Genomic DNA, 18,955 nt, shown 5'->3' with positions numbered 1-18,955 from the left:
AATTCGTTTGCCCAAAACGTAAATTGGATTTCCCAGAGCTTGCAAATGTTCAGCCATCAAAACGTGCAAACACATCAGAATTGAAGCAAAAGCAAGGTAACAAAAATCCCGGAGCACCAGGTGCAAGTCTGGAGCAACCTGATAAGAAAGCTGCGACTACAACTGATAAGAGCCCAAAGGGCGATAGTGCCAAAGTGCCAAACACTGTAGCTGATTACAACTTGACCGATGAGTTCCAAGCCACGGAATCACCTCACGCAAGCACGCCCATCGATAAGCGGACCACCAGAAAACGACCAACAAGAAGCCCTGAAGACCTGCCTAAAAGCAAGTCAATTAGTCTTTGCGAAAGCGTAATTTCCTTGAACTGTCCAGAATGTAAAGAGGAAATCTTGGTTACCTCCAAATCTAAATCAACACGCTGCTGGGGATGCTCGAAAGAATGGACTGTGGCGGTACAATGTTGCAGAGATGAACTGTTCCTTGTGGAAGTGGGGAGTAAAGTCTGCAAATGTCCGACATGTCGAAGCACAATGCGGCTTATGCCATGTTGTCAGGACTTTCAACCAGAATTCCGAAAGGAGGAGGGCACCTTCGAATGTATCCAATGCGAAAGGTACTCTATCATATGTGTATGTAACGCGATGAATCGCGTCCCTAAGTCAACGCTGAGCATTGATTGTTGTAATGCTGTGTGTAAACATAAAATAATTAACTGTGACTGTGGCAAAGTATTTGCGCAGCTCATAAACCCTGGCGAACCCTTTCGTTGTCCGTGCGGCATGGAATTTGAGTGGGACATCGAGATTGGACTGAAAAAATATTAAATAATGTCATAATGGCGTCCCATATTGTTTCCTTTAATGTTCGGGGCCTAAACAAGATTATTAAACGAAAATCGGTGTTTAACTTTTTGCGTCGCAAGTGTCACATTGCTTTTTTGCAAGAGACCCATTCCAGTCCTGACAACGCGAAATTATGGCAACTAGAATGGGGCGGGGAAGCTATTTGGTCACATGGCAATAGGAACAGCAGGGGAGTAGGAATCCTGTTCAACAAAGGCCTCTCTTATACGTTAAAAAACACCGTATCCGATCGCGATGGCCGATTCATTTTGGCTGAAATAGAAATTAACTCCAAAACAATAATCCTAGCTAATGTTTAGGTACCCAACAACGACTCCCCAGAATATTTCCACAACCTATTCGCAGAACTGTCAAACTTTTCTGGTGCGCCAGTTATAATGGGGGGGGATTTTAACCTAGCATTTGACCCAAGACTTGATAAAACCGGAAACGCCCATCACCCCAACAAACGAGCAAAGGAGGCCTTACAAAACTACATGCAACACTCGAATCTTACTGACATTTTTCGACTTAAATTTCCCTCAAAAAAAAAATTCTCCCGCACTCAGAAATCGCCACTGTCACTATCACGAATTGACTTTTTTCTTGTCGATCGCAGCTTAATTAGCGACGTAGTAAACGTTGACATTGTCCCAGGAATTATGTCAGATCACAGTGTGCTAACCTTAGATGTTGCAATAAACCCATCTCCGAAAGAAAGGGGCTACTGGAAGCTAAATACTATGCATTTAAAAGATGAAAAATACAGGGCAACAATCAGGAAAGTCATCAACAACTTCATTCTTGAAAACCCAGAAACAGACACAAATCCCCACACCAGATGGGACGCATTAAAAGCAGTAATTCGGGGTGAGTCGATCCGATTTGCGGCCGTACTAAAGCGCAAATTAACCGTCAAACATAACGCCTTAGAGAAGCAAATTACGTCACTGGAAACTGAGATAACCAACCTACAAGGGGACGATAAACAGAAGCGAGTCGAAGCACTTTCAAAAGCTAAAGGAAACTTGGACACCCTTTTAGAGCGACAAACAAAAAGTGCTATTATTCGGAGTAGGGTACGTTGGGCAGAAGAAGGAGAAAAAAACACAAAATACTTCCTGAACTTAGAAAAACGACATGTCGCAAAAAAAACCATCTCCAGATTATTGATCAACGGGACTATATCCACTGACCATAAATTAATACTGAATAACCTAGCTGGCTTTTATACCCACCTGTATAAGAAACCTCCATGTTCGACTCCAAACACCCTGCTGACAAGTAACCTAGAAAAGCTCGAGCTGCCAAAAATCACTTGCGAACAAGCGGAAAAACTGAATGAGGAGACAACGGAAGCGGAATTTTTAAATGCGATTAAAACCATGCAAAAAAACAAATCGCCAGGCTTGGATGGCTTCCCGGTTGAATTTTACAAGATATTTTGGGATGATATCAAACTGGTCTACCTAAATGCATGGAAGTTTACGGTTGAAACCGGTAAAATGTCCGCGAGCCAATCTGAAGGACTCATCACCCTAATTCCCAAACCAGGGAAAGACCTTTTACAGGCCCAAAATTATCGCCTAATAACCCTGCTAAACGTTGACTATAAGATCGCCGCCAAAGTGATTAACACAAGAATACGCGGTGTTATCGACGATATCGTATCCAACGACCAAAACGGCTTTCTTCCACACCGCTATATAGGAACAAATATCCGGTTGCTGTTCGACATGATTGACAGTACGGACCATTACCGCGTTCCTGGGGCAGTACTGTCTTTAGATATTTATAAAGCCTTTGACACTTTAAGGTGGGAATTTATCTACGCAACTCTCTCTGCGTTCGGGTTCGGAATCAGATTTGTCAATCTCATTAAATGCTTTTACCAAAATGCCTCTGCGAGAGTCACCAATAGCAACTTTCTCTCAGAATCTTTTGACATAGAACGTGGCGTCAGACAGGGAGACCCACTCTCCCCAACGTTATTCGTGCTCTGCATCGAATGCCTAGCAACTGCGCTTAGACAGGGTGATTTTGAAGGCATACGACTAAACGACAAAGAATACAAAACATCCTTATTTGCGGATGATACACTCGTTTTTACTAAAGGTTCTGATGCGGATTTCACCAAAATCTTTCAAATTTTAGAGGAGTTCGGCGAAATGACAGGTTGCAAAGTAAATATGGAAAAGTCCTGTGCCTTTTTCATAGGTCCAAATCGCTCAAACCATCACAAACCATTTCAAAAGGATGGTCTTCAATGGCCCTCGGAATCTATTAAGTACCTTGGGGGTTATAATACCACTCACAAAATACAAAGATGAGGAACTTATCGAACTAAACTTTTCTCCGGCACTAAAAAAAGCGAACATAGTAATGAACCTTTGGGCGACCAGAGGATTACCCCTTCTCGGCAAAATAACAATAGCTAAGAGTCTCATTATACCTCTATTGACATATAAACTGTGCGTCCTACCAGTGATCATCCCAAAAAAGTGCATTTGTAAAATCGACCGAGCCTTATTTAAATTTATATGGGGCTCATCTTGGGAACGAATTAAAAGAGTGAACCTGTGTAAAAGTTTGGATAACGGCGGGGCGGGCATGATACATATTGAGAACTATATGTTGGCTCTAAAATTTAAAGCGCTCAGGGAATTATTTTGGGAGGAAACAAAAAATATAACGGGTCTTCAAACTCCATCCTTACACCCAAACAGATTGGAGACACTTTTAAACGCGACGGTCGGCCCATCAAGTACAATCTTGAGGAGCCTCATCCCATTGAGAACCCTCCGTTGTATCATAAACATTGCGAAATCAATCCTGAGCAAAAACCCCGACCACGCATGCAACAGACCTCTCTGGCTCAACAAAGCATTAAAAAAACGCAGTAAACCCTTTTATTTCGAAAAATTTATAGACGCGGGAGTAATGGCCCACAACGACCTACTAGACCACAATGGGGAATATTTGAAATATGATGCACTTACTACAAAATTTAGTCTTGACCCAAGTACAACAGATTTCACTAAGTTTCTCAAGCTTATAGCATGCATGCCCGAGGAGTGGGACTATGGACCAGTGCCTTCACATAAAAACCTAACAGACGTTTTAAAAAATATCTTGACACATTGCGAGAGCACAAAGGCTTTGTATTCGTGGCTTCAAACCGCCAATATAATTCAACCCAAAGCACAAGCTGTGTGGGAATCCTTAGTCAATGACAGAGTACCTTGGAGGCAAATATATAAAAATATACCGCAAGCTACAGTGGAAACTAAATTATTAAGTTTTCAAATTAAGCTAAATCTCAGGGCCATTGTGACCAATAAAAAGTTAAAAGATCTGAAGTTTATAGAATCAGGTTCATGTGTCTTTTGCGAAAATGCCGAGGAAACGGTTTTACATTTATTTGTAAATTGTCCTATTGCAGCACATTACTGGGAAAATGTATGCAGTTGGCTAAGCGCCAAACTTCGTGTACCTTTGTATTTTTCTCGTGCGCATTTACTGTTTGGTAGACATGAAAATAACAATATTTTCGAATGCTTTTTAAATTGCGCTCTTCTTTGTGCCAGATTTGTGATTTATCGATGCAAATACGGTAAGAGGAAACCAACAATAACAGAATTTGTGAATATGTTGCAAAAAACAAGATCTATAGAACTAAACATCGCCAGTGAAAAATACCGTAGCGAAACGAATTATTACAGAAGAAAGTGGTCCTACGCTGCTTGAAGCATATACCCAAATAACTTGACTCTCTTTTGCTGTTTCTCGCCATTGTGTTTAACCATTGTTTTTTGTCTTCTTGCTTAGCCTTTTTCAATAAAAAAAAAAAAAAAAAAAAAAAAAAAACGTTGCATTTAACCCTAGCGTTATCAAAACTATCGCTTTTCAGTGGCATAGATGATGTTTAAGCTGTGACGTGCGGAGGGATTTGTAATGATGAGCATCACAATATAATAAAACCAATTAAATTGAAATGACTACTAATGAAATAGTTTGATTAAAAGGAATGATGGTCAGGTTTTTCACTAACAAGATGTTTAGTCACATGTCGATATAAACGAACAGATGTCGATTTTTTCGAAAACAACCATCTTTGTCTTTTTACTGTAAACAAACGGGATGTGATACGCCGCAAAACAAACAAATACAGACGCATAGACTAACCAACAATCAACTGTTTATACCAGGATTCAATGGAGAAAACCAACTACATTAGCGGAACACGTGGTCACGTCCGAGTTGAGCGGTAATGAATTAATATGAAATTGATAGGCGCCACGCTTTTGTGACCGGAGGTTGCGCTGCAGAAAGCATTCGACAATACCGTGATGCATGATTTCCTGCGCTTGAAAACCATTGACGCACACGATTCGACGGCGTTTAATCTCGTCTTTTCCTACGCTTGTATCCAAATTTTACAACGCTTATATGTGGCTAATCCAGCTTGGTTACAATTCCTTGTCTGCGATCCCAGGGAACAAATTATTCAACAATAACGGTTTATTGCATTTGTTAGGTTACATCTTCACACATAAACAATACCGTATAATACGTTGTCGAAAATCGTTTTGACGACACGATTTGACGGGACTTAATATCTTCTTGCTTACATGCTTATATGTGCTTATATCTAAGATGCGTGTCTATTTTCGTATACTTTAGTTTTCGCAACCAAACGTGCCTATTTGTTCATTAAATACGGATTATTAGTGGCATGGTGAAACGTGTTTAGACAAACCTGTGCCATAAAAATGCAAATTAACAACGATCATCTCCAAAAATTTGATCAACCGGGCGCAAGGTTTGTCTAATCTGAATCATCCAGATTGCTTATTTTGTCGTCCAGCCGATAGTAACGCATGTCATATCTCGTTGAAAACTGTGTTCTCAATACATCCGTACGCAAGTGGGTAATCCCGCCAAACTTTGATAGCGTTGTAGGTAATTTGAATGAGTTTTATTTCAAGATCAACTACACACATTGGTAGTACATTTTGATGTACTTGTTGGTTTGTGGGCATGGATCACCGAAGACTCCATTGTCGCCCCTTAAAGTACACGAATTTTGACCGTCGCAAATAGATTTGAGAGTAGTAAGTGTTCCAGCCCTAACGCAGTCAAGAGTGAATACATTGCCGGGACATCTGAAATCAACAACAAATTTCACGTTAAAACCCGCCTATACTTACATCAAGTGTGCGGTTTGACACAATGTGTTTGCGTTATGAAAGCTAGTGGAAGCTATTTGGATGAATTACCTCATTTGTTATCTGCTATGATGGTTCAAATATCGTTTAATGATTTATTTACGAGTCGCTTTAGTTGGGTTCGTGTCGGGGCGGCTGTGGGTACAAAGGCCAAGGATATTGATCACTGACGTCAAATAACGACCTGCCATGACATCAAAACATTTGCAGTCCCTAGCGTTAAGTTGGAAAAATGTCGATGCGTTTTGAAACGCGACGTACACCTCAAAACGCTGTCTTTAGCTTAATTGTTTTTTGTCTTTAGTTAAGGCAAATATAAAATTGCTCGCAAGGACAGAAGCAAAGCGTGTTGGTGACCTTTCAAACTTAAAATGAACTTCTTACGTGCTGTAATCATTCCTGCCGTAGAAGCCATCAATCACCGATATTTTGAGACTTCCTGGGCACTGAACCAAGGCAGTCTGGTATTCGCATACAACTTTTAGCGAGATAGCTGAAAAAGTGCGTACAAATATCAAAAACAAAAGAAACTTCCAAGATAATAACACTTTTGTGCTGCGCGCTTGGCAACAAAGATGATACAAAAATATACTTGAAATTTCGGTCTGAAGATTTCATGGTTTTGTACATACTGACGTTGATTTGATTTAATGTTTATTTATATTTTGGTTATTCAATTACAGGATAACTAATTCTAGTGTGTTGCACAAAAGTGTTAATCAATTAAATCTAAAATCCAACTTACAAATTTGAATAAACAAATTTTCGTATCAAGTAATACATATATTGCTTTTATCTGAACTTTTTCGTTTAAAACCCATCACCTTGTTCACACAAGGCGCCTGTGAATCGTTTAGAGCAAATACACGCGTAGCCGCCCAGAAGATCAACGCAAGTTCCTTGGTTTTGACAGGGATTACCATAACTGCACGCATTTATATCTGAAAATTAAATGGGTTGCAAAGGTAATTTTTGAGTTGTTGAAACATTTTATGGAGTGAATCAAGTGAATATGCGTTTACCTGAGAAAACATACCATGATCTTGCTGAGCACTCATTCGTGGAGTTTGCGATGTAAATGTTGCTTCCGTTCGTGTACTTGTATACGGTTACACGACCTGTAACAAAGTAATTAAAAAGTAACTTTGCTCTACGTATGTCAATATCTTGGGAATGATGGTGTCACACAAACTGAGCAAATAATGATAATAAAACATTTCTTGACAAATGAATCTTCTTTAAGTTAGTCGTAGGAAATTTTGTTTATCTCGTTTGTGTTAACTGAGTCCAAACATACTTCGTGATTTAAGTCCAGATTGTCTGGCGGCAGCACAAACTGAACTATTCACGTGATAGGCGTTGGTTCCGCATGGATAAGTTTGACCTTGACATCCAGGTGGACAGTTGACCTCTGTGATGGGATACTGAGTGTCGCCGTCTGTTGAGCAAGTCACTTCAAACGAAAAAAGATTTGAAAAATTTGGACAAATCCAAGTTATAATACATCGTACGTCTCTTACTCTTAAAGGAATAGTGTCGGTCACGACGTGCACATGACTGACTGGTGACCCCATTCCGAGTGCTTTCAACCACATGTGAACTGTTCAACGTTTTATACACATGGACTAATCCACCTGATACTGTAATTTCCGTACAAGAAGATTATTCGCATTGGTATGTGTATAAGCATATGTATTGGTATGTGTTAAAGCATACATTGATATGTGTATAAGCATACATTGATATGTGTATAAGCATACATTGGTATGTGTATAAGCATACATTAATATGTGTATAAGCATACATTGGTATGTGTACAAGCATACATTGGTAAGTGTATAAGCATATCAAACCTTACTGTCCACGAAAAGGATGCCAAGCTCAAACGGTTACGCATGCCATAGTTGTTGTATACTCTAACTTGTCCCATCCCAAATTATATATGATATAAATGTATGACTTGTTTAGGCAACATGTTGGCAAAGGAAGATATAGTTTGATCTGAACCAATATTTATTAAGGACAAACTTTCGAATATATTTTCCAACAAGTTGTCAAAAATAGTAGGCGTGCCATTTTTGAACTAACAACTTGGCACGCGTGCTCTGTGTTGTGCATCCCAGGTTTACGGTAAATTGCTCCGTCCAACTTACCATCAATCAGCTGTTCCTGCATAGCTGCGAGGCAAACTGGGCCCGCAGAGTAGACACCGACACCACACAACGTAGAGTGTTGCTTCCAGCAGTTAGTAGGACATATGACTTGTGTGATGGAATAATTCAGTGCAGAAAACTCCGTGTCACACGTTACAGTTGGACACAAGGCTTGGTTGAATGGTGGAAAAAATCCAAGTAATACGAAAACAAGATTCCACTTCGATTTAACTGTCATTGCAACAAGTTCTCCAATCTTCACGCTTACAACAGAGCAGAATAAACCACATAAATACACATTTCAGTACCTGCACATGTAAGTGAAGTGTTTTCTGTTTCTGAATCGACAAGAAATAGTATCGCAAATGTTGTTGACGTCAGAAACTCTTCTACGTAATCAATTGCAGTATAAAGCCTAATATTAATTTTCTTTGACAAATCCTTTACAAAATTTCACTAAAGGCACCAATTGCTGTAACTTATTTGGAAACCTGTTCTTTTCTGACGTTTGCATTCATTCAGTTTGTTTCCACTTTAACACATATAAACGGCCCATCCCCTTGATTAATTAGGTCTTTCCCGGGGTGCGGGTGGAGTAAATGGATGCAACTGCAGCCGTTGCTGATGTAAGGCACCGCAGGTCCAAAGGCAAAGTGTAACAATGGCCCGGAAATACACTGCGCACCCCAATAATGAAAAAAGCGAAAAATTAGTCAAGAGACCAAACTTGTGACAAATTTTAAAACGAAAGAGTAGTTGTTGACAGTTTGACCTCCCAAATGCTTTCTGGTTGTTTAGTTGGTCTGGACCTGGTTTGCTCAATGGTTGATCTAACACCGACTGTAACCTTAGCCTAATTGCTTTTGGAGAAGCAGTGTAATGTATCTCATACTAAAAAAACACAATTCGCAATTAGTTAATCTTCACTGATATCTGTCAGGTGGAAACCATAGAAAAATACAAACACAAGAAAATAAAAAAACACCGCTGCACGCAATTATTCTTGGAGGTATGTTAAATTCAAGTTTGCAAAATCCCTTTTTCACTATTCGCCTTTTTTTCTGGTAAATGCGTGGGTCATTAATTATATATTGGCGCATCGACAGTCACTTCCCAATTCTGCTTTACGGATAGACCTTAAACCAACCACCTGCTGCCCCGCGTGCGTCAAAATTTTGATTTTACCATTTGCATTCAAACTTTCAAAATTTGACCTGCTGCGACCCAGAACAAAAACCAACGCAATTCACTAATTACAACAACAATTGCCGTATGTTATTTGTGACAGCACAAAGAAGCTGCGCAAAATATGTAATGACGTCAACGCTAATTACTATACAAATATTTTCTGTTGAATTTTCAACAAAACTGCTTCAATAATTCTTCGACGAAAGACACCAGGGTGAACTCACTTTTGCCCCTGCAAGAAATAAAACATCCGTTTTGTTCGATCGGCGTTCATTCAACTACAAGGAGGAAGTTGTCTGCGTTCCCCCTTTCTATCAATCATAACATTCTCTTTTGTGTCCTATTATAGTAATGCACGCATTTGAGTCTACAGCTGAGACCCCTAATTGCCAATAGCGATGAGCATATCCTCGTTCCGAAACCCAGCTACAAGTAACTAAAGCACAGACAAAACATAATATCTCGGTCTATCAGACCTAATTCCAATTGGTGACAGAAGAAAATCATTCCAGCTAACGACTATGGCAAAGATTATTCGATCTTGCGGTGATTTTGCAGACAAAGATCATATCTTAGGTATAATTATGTTGGTACAGACTGCAGGAGACGAACCACAGCAGCGCTAAGCAATTGCTAACAAACTGACAATACCGTTGTTGCCACCCTGGAAACTGAAATGTCAAAACATGCACTGTCGCTCGCTCGTACTCGGCTCCGCTAGTTCCGCGTTTATATTTAGTTCCTCTTTCTATAGGTGCTAATCTACATAAAGCACTGCTTCAAATCGCAGATTCTCATATCCATGGTGATGTATTTACACATAACAGTGAAGTACATGTGGTAAAACAAGCAATGAGTGCATTTAGGCCTACATCGTTATTAAAGTTCAACTATTTCACAGAAAAACGGTTTTCCATATGTTGCGCACCATTGTGTCACAGCAAAGCGATACATTCAATAGTTCGTCCAGGCCCTCAAGAAGTTTGTAAAATTTGCTTCGTCGGTTGCTAAACGCATTTGTAATACATTTTAACGTATTTGAAGGTTCCATAACAAGGATCAGTGAAAATGGTGTTGTTGGCAAGAATAGTGCAGGAATTTCGACCGTCACAAGTTGATTTTAGACGATTGAGTGACCCACTTGCAAAGCAGTTTACCGTCGAAATGGAGGGGCTTGGACATCTGTGAGAGACAAAGAACATTTCTAAAGGATTGCTGTTCCATGTTTCATTCTCCAACCAAGCAATCAACATTAGTTTCATGGTAACAGTGCTTACGTGGTGTTGTAATTTCTGCCGTAAAATCCATCAACCACCGCGATTGTACGATCTTCTTGGCACTGGATTAATTCAGTGGAGCTTTCGCACACAACTATCACTGGAATACCTGAAGTGTAATTGTTGATTATATTTATACAAGTTATAAAATCAAAATTAAGTGTTATTATATCAAACCGTCAGTTTTACTTTCAAATTATGTTAGATTTGCACTTAGGTGGCTGACAAGCATAATGCTGAAGAAAAACTAAAACAAAACTATGTATGTATGATTGGTTGTCAAAAAAGATTACGCTCTCGTTAGACATACGTTCTATGAAAAGCTTTACAACGGCGCATTGTCGCGGTGTGTGTTGAGGATCATAATGTTTATTACAGTACAACATTATACGATAATTTTCAACATTATTTCCTAAAGATTAAAGTCATGCATTGGTTCGGACACTAGTACCTTGGTCACAATTAGTTCCAGTGAATAGTTGTGTGCAAATGCACGAGTAACCTCCCAGGAGGTCAACGCAAGTTCCATTGTTATGGCAGGGGTTACCAAAACTGCAAGCGTTTATATCTGAAAATACTGGGCTACTAAATCACATCGTCAAACGTATCTTGCCGATTATCAAATTTTGCGAGACGTTTCTAGAATTGCACATAAAGGAAATTGACGTTTACCTGAAAACGTAAACAACGAGCTTGCTGTGCACTCATTCACCACCGTATCACGTTCAATGTTAATGTTGCTTCCATTTGTATACTTGTACATCGTTACAAGCCAACCTTTACCTGTTAGCACAAGAAACTTGTTGAAGAAGAGCAGCGATCACCAAAAATCACTATGAGATTCTCAAAAACTTTTACAAAAACAAACGACATCAACTTTAAAAGCGGTTTCAACCAAATAACTTGACTTGGGCAAAGAGTAAATGTATGATACATTTTAAAACTTACCAGAAATTGGTCCAGCTTTTGATGCAGCGGCACATATTGAACTATTAACATGATAAGCGTTGGTTCCGCATGGGTAAATTTGACCTTGACATCCAGGTGAACAGTTGACCTCTGTGATTGGATACTGAGTGTTTCCATCGGTCGAACAACTTACTGGAGTCAAAAGAAATTTAAAACAACTATACTTCACATAAATTGACATTACTTACATTCAAATGAGTAGGACTGCTCAGCAACTACACAGGACGAACTGCTGGTCACACCGTTTAGTACACTTTCGAACATATGCGGGTTGTTTGTCGTTTTGAACACTTCAATTAACCCACCTGACGCTGCGAACGATGAATGCGATGAATTAAAGCAACTACTAGCATCAAGAATAAACATCCTACATTTTTTACAACTAATAATATTACACTCTTAACATTGTACCGTCGATAAATTGTTCCTTTATAGCCGCCAGACAAATGGGTCCTTCAGAGTAGACACCTTCACCACACAACGTAGAGTGTTCCTTCAGGCAGTCAGGCGGACATATCAGCTTTGAGATTGAGTGGTTCAGTGCAGAAAACGGAGTCTCACAAGTTATTGTTGGACAAAAAGACTGGCCATAGTGTGGTGAAAGTATTCCAAGCAAAAGAAAATTTGCAATCGGCCATGATCTGGGCATTTTGTAAGAAAAGAATTGTTTCCAAAAAACAAACCTTGAAACGAAAAGACAACATGAATTTCTGGCTGTATTCGTTTTCTTTTTTTTTATTTGCAGTTCAGGCAATTTATTGTGGTTTCTGACTTTCAGGTCACGTTACTAGGCAAATAACATTCATAGATCGAAAATAACTCACTTAACAACAAATTTTGAGCACGTTTATTGTTTGTTAAACCGCTCGGCATTTGTCACAGCCGTAGGAAATCGCCTTAGGAAGCCGAGTGACAAGTGAAACGTCGGTGAATAATAGTTACACGTTTATTTGTGCCGGAGGAACAGATTAATTAAAATGCACTTGCTTTGGTTTGGTTGGTCACAACTTTAAATTGAGAGCGTGGCCTTCTTTGCCAAACGCGGTGCATTGCATACTGTTTGTAGCGTACAGTTTACTAAACATTAGTTACACCATGCTTAATTGACTGAATTGCCGGAAATTCACCAAAACCGTAGCGGATTACTTTATGCAGGCAAGAGCTGTTTTGATTGAGGGAAAAGCTTAACGCCATCGACATGAAATATGTCGTTGTGATGCATCTACAGTTAGATGTTCCCTACATACTTCAGTGAATTGCAAAATCTTGAGGTACCTGAGGGCAGAAAAGCCGCATTCGGATCCTGTGCTGGGGATTGAAGACCTCTGTTAGAAATTAACGAAAGACAAGTTTCTGTCACCAGTGGTGGAAAGTTTAAGATTCCATTCATATTTTGTTGATTAGTACAGCACTCTAGCCGATACCTTTCTACAAAACTAGGCGAAATACTTTACCAATAACGTAGCAATTGTCTACTCGTTTAAATGTACCAACTTTTTAACGAAAACATTCCAATGGCGCCTCATCTCAGTCTACGCATCACTAAGTAAGGATCACTGTTTCTGACACCCATGTAAACATCTACGTTATAATAAAGTTGTTTTTTGGTGCGGAAGCAAGGAGATTTCCAGCTGTGTTAGTATCCTGGCTGGTATTTATCGATTATAGTCGAAAGTAGTATGAATGCACAAACCATGGTGGCATGTATGAGTACAGACTGTGGCGTGACCAACAATATTGGAGTTGCTGGAGCCTTTAGTCACATGGGTTCTAATTTAGTTCCTCTTTTGTGATGCAGTAAGATTTTAGGTGTTCGTTTGGTTTAAAGGCAGATTTAAACGTGGGGAAAAGTGTCACTGGAACACAACCCGTTTGTTTATTGCTGCAATATGTGGAAAGAGGTGTTGATATGTTTAATGCTCGTTCACATCAACCTCGCAATGCAAGGTAAAGTAATTATGGCCATGGCACTGTTATGTATGTTTTATGATTCCTATACCATGTAGTGTTTGATATGTTCATGTGGTAATCTAGCGTAGGGCATCCCAAGCTATTTACTCGCGACCCCATTTTATTCTGGTGAAATTTTGCCATGTTTGTTTGACAGCAATAATTGAATATTTTACTCGCAACAGGCAATTGTAACGAAAGGACTGAAACTTTCTTGGGAGTACGTTCTAAACATTATACTATTTTCATGTAGACAACTAATTGTGGTTCTTTGTGCGGCATTGAATCTTGGCAATCAAAAAAATATGGCGCTTAACTTGTAAAATGTAAAATATTTCACGACGACAATCTCGCAATGTAGGGTAGGTTATAAGCAGCGGTGGATTCAGCCTGTTCGCACCGTGTGAACCGGTTCTAGGTTCTTGGAATTTAATGGTTGTTAACAACAAAAAGTGTAGGCCCATGTTTCACTTCGAACATTGTAATCCCGCGGTTACTATGACATGCTGCTAGTGAGAGAACCGGTTGCTGAAATACTTGAATCCCACCACTTAATTCTTATAAGGCAAAAACTACAAAGCTGTGGTGTATGTTAGGTCATTCGAAGAGTGGCAGGCTTACGTAATTGATTTACAATAGGTAAGTAGGCAAGCAGGAAGTAAGCTGACAAAGATTTATTCCTAGTTACGTGCGACACCAACTTCTCGCAACTTAACCACTCAATCACAACCGTAATTTGTCCACCGAAATGTTGGACGCAGTCCTCAGATCTGTGTGGAAGTGGAGTTTATTCCAGAGGGCGAATATGCCTGGCTGCGATGCAAGATCAACGCATTGATGGTACCCTGTTTTCTTGTTTATTCAATCATAGAATTACAAAATCTTTTTATTTCGGTCAAACATGTAACAACAGTGACATTCGAAGTTAGTAATCTGATTGCATTGAACAAAACAAAAGTGTTTACTGCAGCTTTAGTGACTATGAGGAGTTTCCGAAAAATTCCTGAAAAACTGGATGCAATTTGAGATTATTGTTACAACTGAGTTACAACTTTCCATGTATACAATTGACTTTTTCAATATGGAACCAAATAGTTTCAGCTCTTTCATTTCAGATTCAGGAGGTCCAGTAACAATATACAAGACAGATAATGCTGGAAAATATGTCGGAGCAAGGAAAGACGGAGTTATGAGCAAAACGTGCGCTACGCACAGTATCGGATACTCTTTTGCCAGTACGCAAATAACAACATATATCTCTACCAAGAAACATTCCTATTCCCTATCGCCCTTCTGTTTACCCACTCCAACATCTCTATCACTTTTTCGCGAGCTGTAGGCTTGTTTTCTACATAACATGTTAAAGTTTTCGGTCATTTTTTTGTACGAAAAAACGGACATTTTTTTCTTGTTGACTTTTGCAGTGACTTGTTCTACGACTGGTGAAGCAGAGTTTCCTATTAGTCAAGTGATCTGTCCCTCTGGGTGCCATGGTTACGTCAAGTCATGCGGAACGAGCATGTATTACGTCAACAGCTCTGTGTGCGCGGCCGCAATAAAGGAAGGCTTATTATTAAACGGTGACATATTGGGCCATAAATTTAATCCTTTCGATTAGTTTTTTTGCATTACAGAACAAAATAACTAAAGAACGTTCATGTTGTTACAGTAACATGTCATTTAGCGTTTTAAAGGTCGTTGTAACAAAAAAACCTTGCGCGCAGGCAACGGTGGAGCCCTAAATTTCTACAAATACACAAACGGAGCTAATGTCGATGTAGGGACAGCATCCAACTTTCCAAACCCTTGTAAGAAGGCCGGAACTTGGTTTACGTTTAAAGGCAAGTAAAGCCATATATTTATATATGTATGTACATATATCTTCATTACGCTTAATTGCGATACCGTGTTTGTTTTAACCAGTATAATCAGTTTAGGAACGAACAAGTCTCTCCGCTTAATTAAAACATAAATCTAAGTTAATATTTTGTGTCAGAAGGACAGTTGTGTTGAATGAAATCATACCTTGCGCCAACAGCAGCATAATATGTGAAATAATGTATGTATAACGGTAATCTTTCTCGTGAAAGGCTCGTAGGACGTGCTTGAAACCAGTAGGGTATGCCTACAATAAAACCGTTAAGTCGATAAAAAGTAAGTCCTTCACGCAACAAGTATTTCAAGCATACATACTCTCGTTTAACCACACACAAAAGCCACCATAGAAATCACACGCAACCTCTGGAGGCGTAAGAGATATGACGACAAAAAAGTGTAACAAATGGAGAATTTGTTATCAGACTTGGACGAATGTTCTCTGACCAATCCCTGTAAAAACAACGGCAATTGCATCAACTTGTTGGCCGATTACGCGTGCCAATGCCCTCGGGGAACGACTGGGAAAGATTGCTCATCAGGTAACAGAGTAAGAATTTAGCGCAAAAAGCTTCATCAAAGGACCGATCTTTCTTGTTAAGTGTGCAATCGTTACCTTGGATTGAAGGACTGGAGTATTCCGGACAGCGCCCTGTCAGCATCTTCTAAATATGGAAACTCCCCAAAACACGCGGCCAAATGGGGGAGACTTGACAATCCAGGAACGACGACCACGACTAGAACAAACTTCGGTGGCTGGGCATCCAATTTCCGTAGGTGGAACGCGTAAACTCATATATCGATATAGAATAGCCACGCCACGTGGTTTCATCATACGTTTACGTTGTTTAATTTAGCGGGATTAGACAACTTATTGCACGTCACACAAAACCATGATATCATTAATATTTTTTAAAATTTCCGTATTTTGTTGCATATAAAATGTTTCTATAAAGCATAAATCTTCCATTGTTGCTTATAAACGACTAGTTTTTACGTTATAATCGGGCAATAACTAATTTTAACAAACAAGACATGGATCGTAGTGCATACTTCACATGTCTGTAGGCCTATATAAGAACCCCTCCCTGAAAACCAAAACTAAGAAGAACTCGCTTCGCTGCTTTTTAGGTTTAAAACCGAATAAATCTTTTATGAAGCCTGTGATTCCAACTCTGCATTTATCTTTTCAAGCCCAACCCATCTTTTCATTCATAGTTCGTTATAATCAGTGTTTTACACTCGCTGCCGCACTAACATTTAAAGTCTGAATCGGGGCCTATGTAAGTTTTTTTTGTAGCTCAATTTACGTCTGTACAACGGCGAAATCATATTCCGCAGAAAGAGCCGGTGAATGGATCCAAGTCGTCTTAAACACAACCACGTCGATAGATGGCGTCATAACACAAGGTCGTGGAGACGGCAGGGCTGCACAGTGGGTAACATCTTACAAAATCTCGTACATGGGACCTACAGACACAACGTGGAGGAACGTGGCCGACAAGCAAGGCGCAGACGTGGTAAGCATACTTGGTATAAGTTATCATAGTGCTACATCGACGTGGTGTCTATCTAATAGAAAAATGTTGCCAAAGCAGTATTGTAGCGTCGACATTTGTCTTTTGCATTGCTTTTTTTGCACTGAATTGTACAAAAGTGACCGATGTATTGGTTTCAAATTGCAAGCGTGTTTGACAGGTGTTTTCTGGAAATAAAGACACACAAACTGCAGTGACCCAAATATTTCCACACGCGATTGAAGCTGTAAAATTGCGTCTGGTGGTTTTGTCTTGGAAGAACAATATTTTTCTTCGCCACGAATATCTCACATGCTAAAACAAGCATTGGTAATAAATTCAAAAGGAGAAGACAATTTTATTTTGATGTAAATTTGTTAAAACTACATCTTTTTGCTTTCTTTGATTGTTTCCATAATAATATAAAGTTCTTTCTTAATGCATTTCCTCTGTGCTGCGCAATACGTATGGGCGCTTGGCATTTGATCTTCGACCAAGTGAATATTTTTGTTTAAAAATCTGTGTAAGGACATTAGTTGTCAGGTATGCAAAATTAGCTTAATTTATATGAATTCGAACATTCAATAGTATTACATTTCAAATATGGCTTTAAGTTACTTTGACATTTCGATTTCGCCTCATAGCTGTTTTCTATAATAAAATGCAGGTGGGTTGAGTAGATTTTGGGCAGGAGAAAAAAGTTGGGCCTTTATCTAATATGGGAGTCATATATCTCCACATGGTTGCACATAGCTTTACATAGTTGCACATAGCTTCACATAGTTGCACATAGCTTTACATAGTTGCACATAGCTTTACATAGTTGCACATAGAGCACATAGTTGCACATAGCTTTACATAGTTGCACATAGCTTCACATAGTTGCACATAGCTTCACATAGTTGCACATAGCTTCACATAGTTGCACATAGAGCACATAGTTGCACGAGCACATTTTAGAAGGACCGCATGTTAACGTTAGTGTACGTCTTTGGATTTGATTTTTACATGTTTTCTGCTCCAATTACATATTTATTCAGAGCAACTGAATGACATTGTGAGAAGATTAACATGTGTTTTTTGGAAACCACGACCCTCAAAGTGCAGTCACCACTATGTTCACACCACCCACACGTGACTAAAGCTATCGACAGCTGGATTTATGTTGCAATAGAGCCACAATTTTCTTCCCCAAAATACGTGTCGCAAACGTCAAACTTACTGAAAGATTTTTCATTGCACTGATTGAACCAATTAGGTCGAACCAGTGTCCCTGACTGCAACTCACTAAAAACGTTAAAAAACGTTTAATCAGTTTATGGTTTCAGATATGAGTCACGTCTTCGCAATTACGACAAGTCAAGCAAAGGTAAACAGTACAAAATAGCGCTGGAAGTAAATACACTTTGTTGAAAATAATTCGTGACTTACTTTCATCAGAGACTCTGCAAGTAATAAGAAGTTGCACTGCATATTGCAGCAATTTGTCGATGTTACCCATGACAGCTATAAATGTCATGCAAGTTACTAAATAACTTACAAATTGCAGATCTTCAGAAAGAAGTTTACCTTATGTTAGAAAGAAAACGAATACAGCCAGAAATTCATGTTGTATTTTCGTTTCAAGATTTGTTTTTTAGAAACAATTCTTTTGTTACAATGCTCAGATATCTGCCGATTGCAAACTTCCTTTTGCTTGTAATACTTTCACCAAACTATGGTCAGTCTTTTTGTCCAACAATAACTTGTGAGACTCCGTTTTCTGCACTAAACCACTCAATCTCAAAGCTGATATGTCCGCCTGACTGCTTGAAGGAACACTCTACGTTGTGTGGTGAAGGTGTCTACTCTGAAGGACCCATTTGTCTGGCGGCTATAAAGGAACAATTTATCGACGGTCGATGTTTATAGTGTAATATTATTAGTTGTAAAATATGTAGGATGTTCATTCTT

The 18,955-nt window shown here is 39.2% G+C and overlaps 1 protein-coding gene across 1 annotated transcript; it reads left to right on the top strand.

Moving 5' to 3' along the window:
* Positions 1-13,531: 13,531 nt before the first annotated feature.
* LOC145895710 (uncharacterized) lies at positions 13,532-17,321 on the top strand. Its single transcript, XM_082984527.1, has 9 exons — positions 13,532-13,607; positions 14,295-14,450; positions 14,726-14,845; positions 15,035-15,190; positions 15,335-15,451; positions 15,911-16,027; positions 16,088-16,258; positions 16,827-17,005; positions 17,184-17,321. Exons 1-9 carry the CDS (start codon positions 13,550-13,552, stop codon positions 17,319-17,321), a joined length of 1,212 nt encoding a protein of 403 aa, XP_082840653.1. The 5' UTR covers positions 13,532-13,549.
* Positions 17,322-18,955: the final 1,634 nt, after the last annotated feature.

The sequence above is a fragment of the Ascidia mentula genome, chromosome 1 (genome assembly GCF_947561715.1).
Source record: "Ascidia mentula chromosome 1, kaAscMent1.1, whole genome shotgun sequence".
Classification (NCBI taxonomy): Eukaryota; Metazoa; Chordata; class Ascidiacea; order Phlebobranchia; family Ascidiidae; genus Ascidia; species Ascidia mentula.
Note: the sequence above shows the minus strand (reverse complement) of the source record. Positions and strands in the feature narration are given on the sequence as shown.

Excerpts from the sequence above, each read along its gene's own strand:
- LOC145895710 (XM_082984527.1), top strand. The coding sequence starts at position 13,550 with ATGTGGAAAGAGGTGTTGATATGTTTAATGCTCGTTCACATCAACCTC. Across the intron at positions 14,846-15,034 it reads TATCGGATACTCTTTTGCCA|TGACTTGTTCTACGACTGGT; the intron begins GTACGCAAATAA and ends TGACTTTTGCAG. Across the intron at positions 15,191-15,334 it reads GGAAGGCTTATTATTAAACG|GCAACGGTGGAGCCCTAAAT; the intron begins GTGACATATTGG and ends CCTTGCGCGCAG.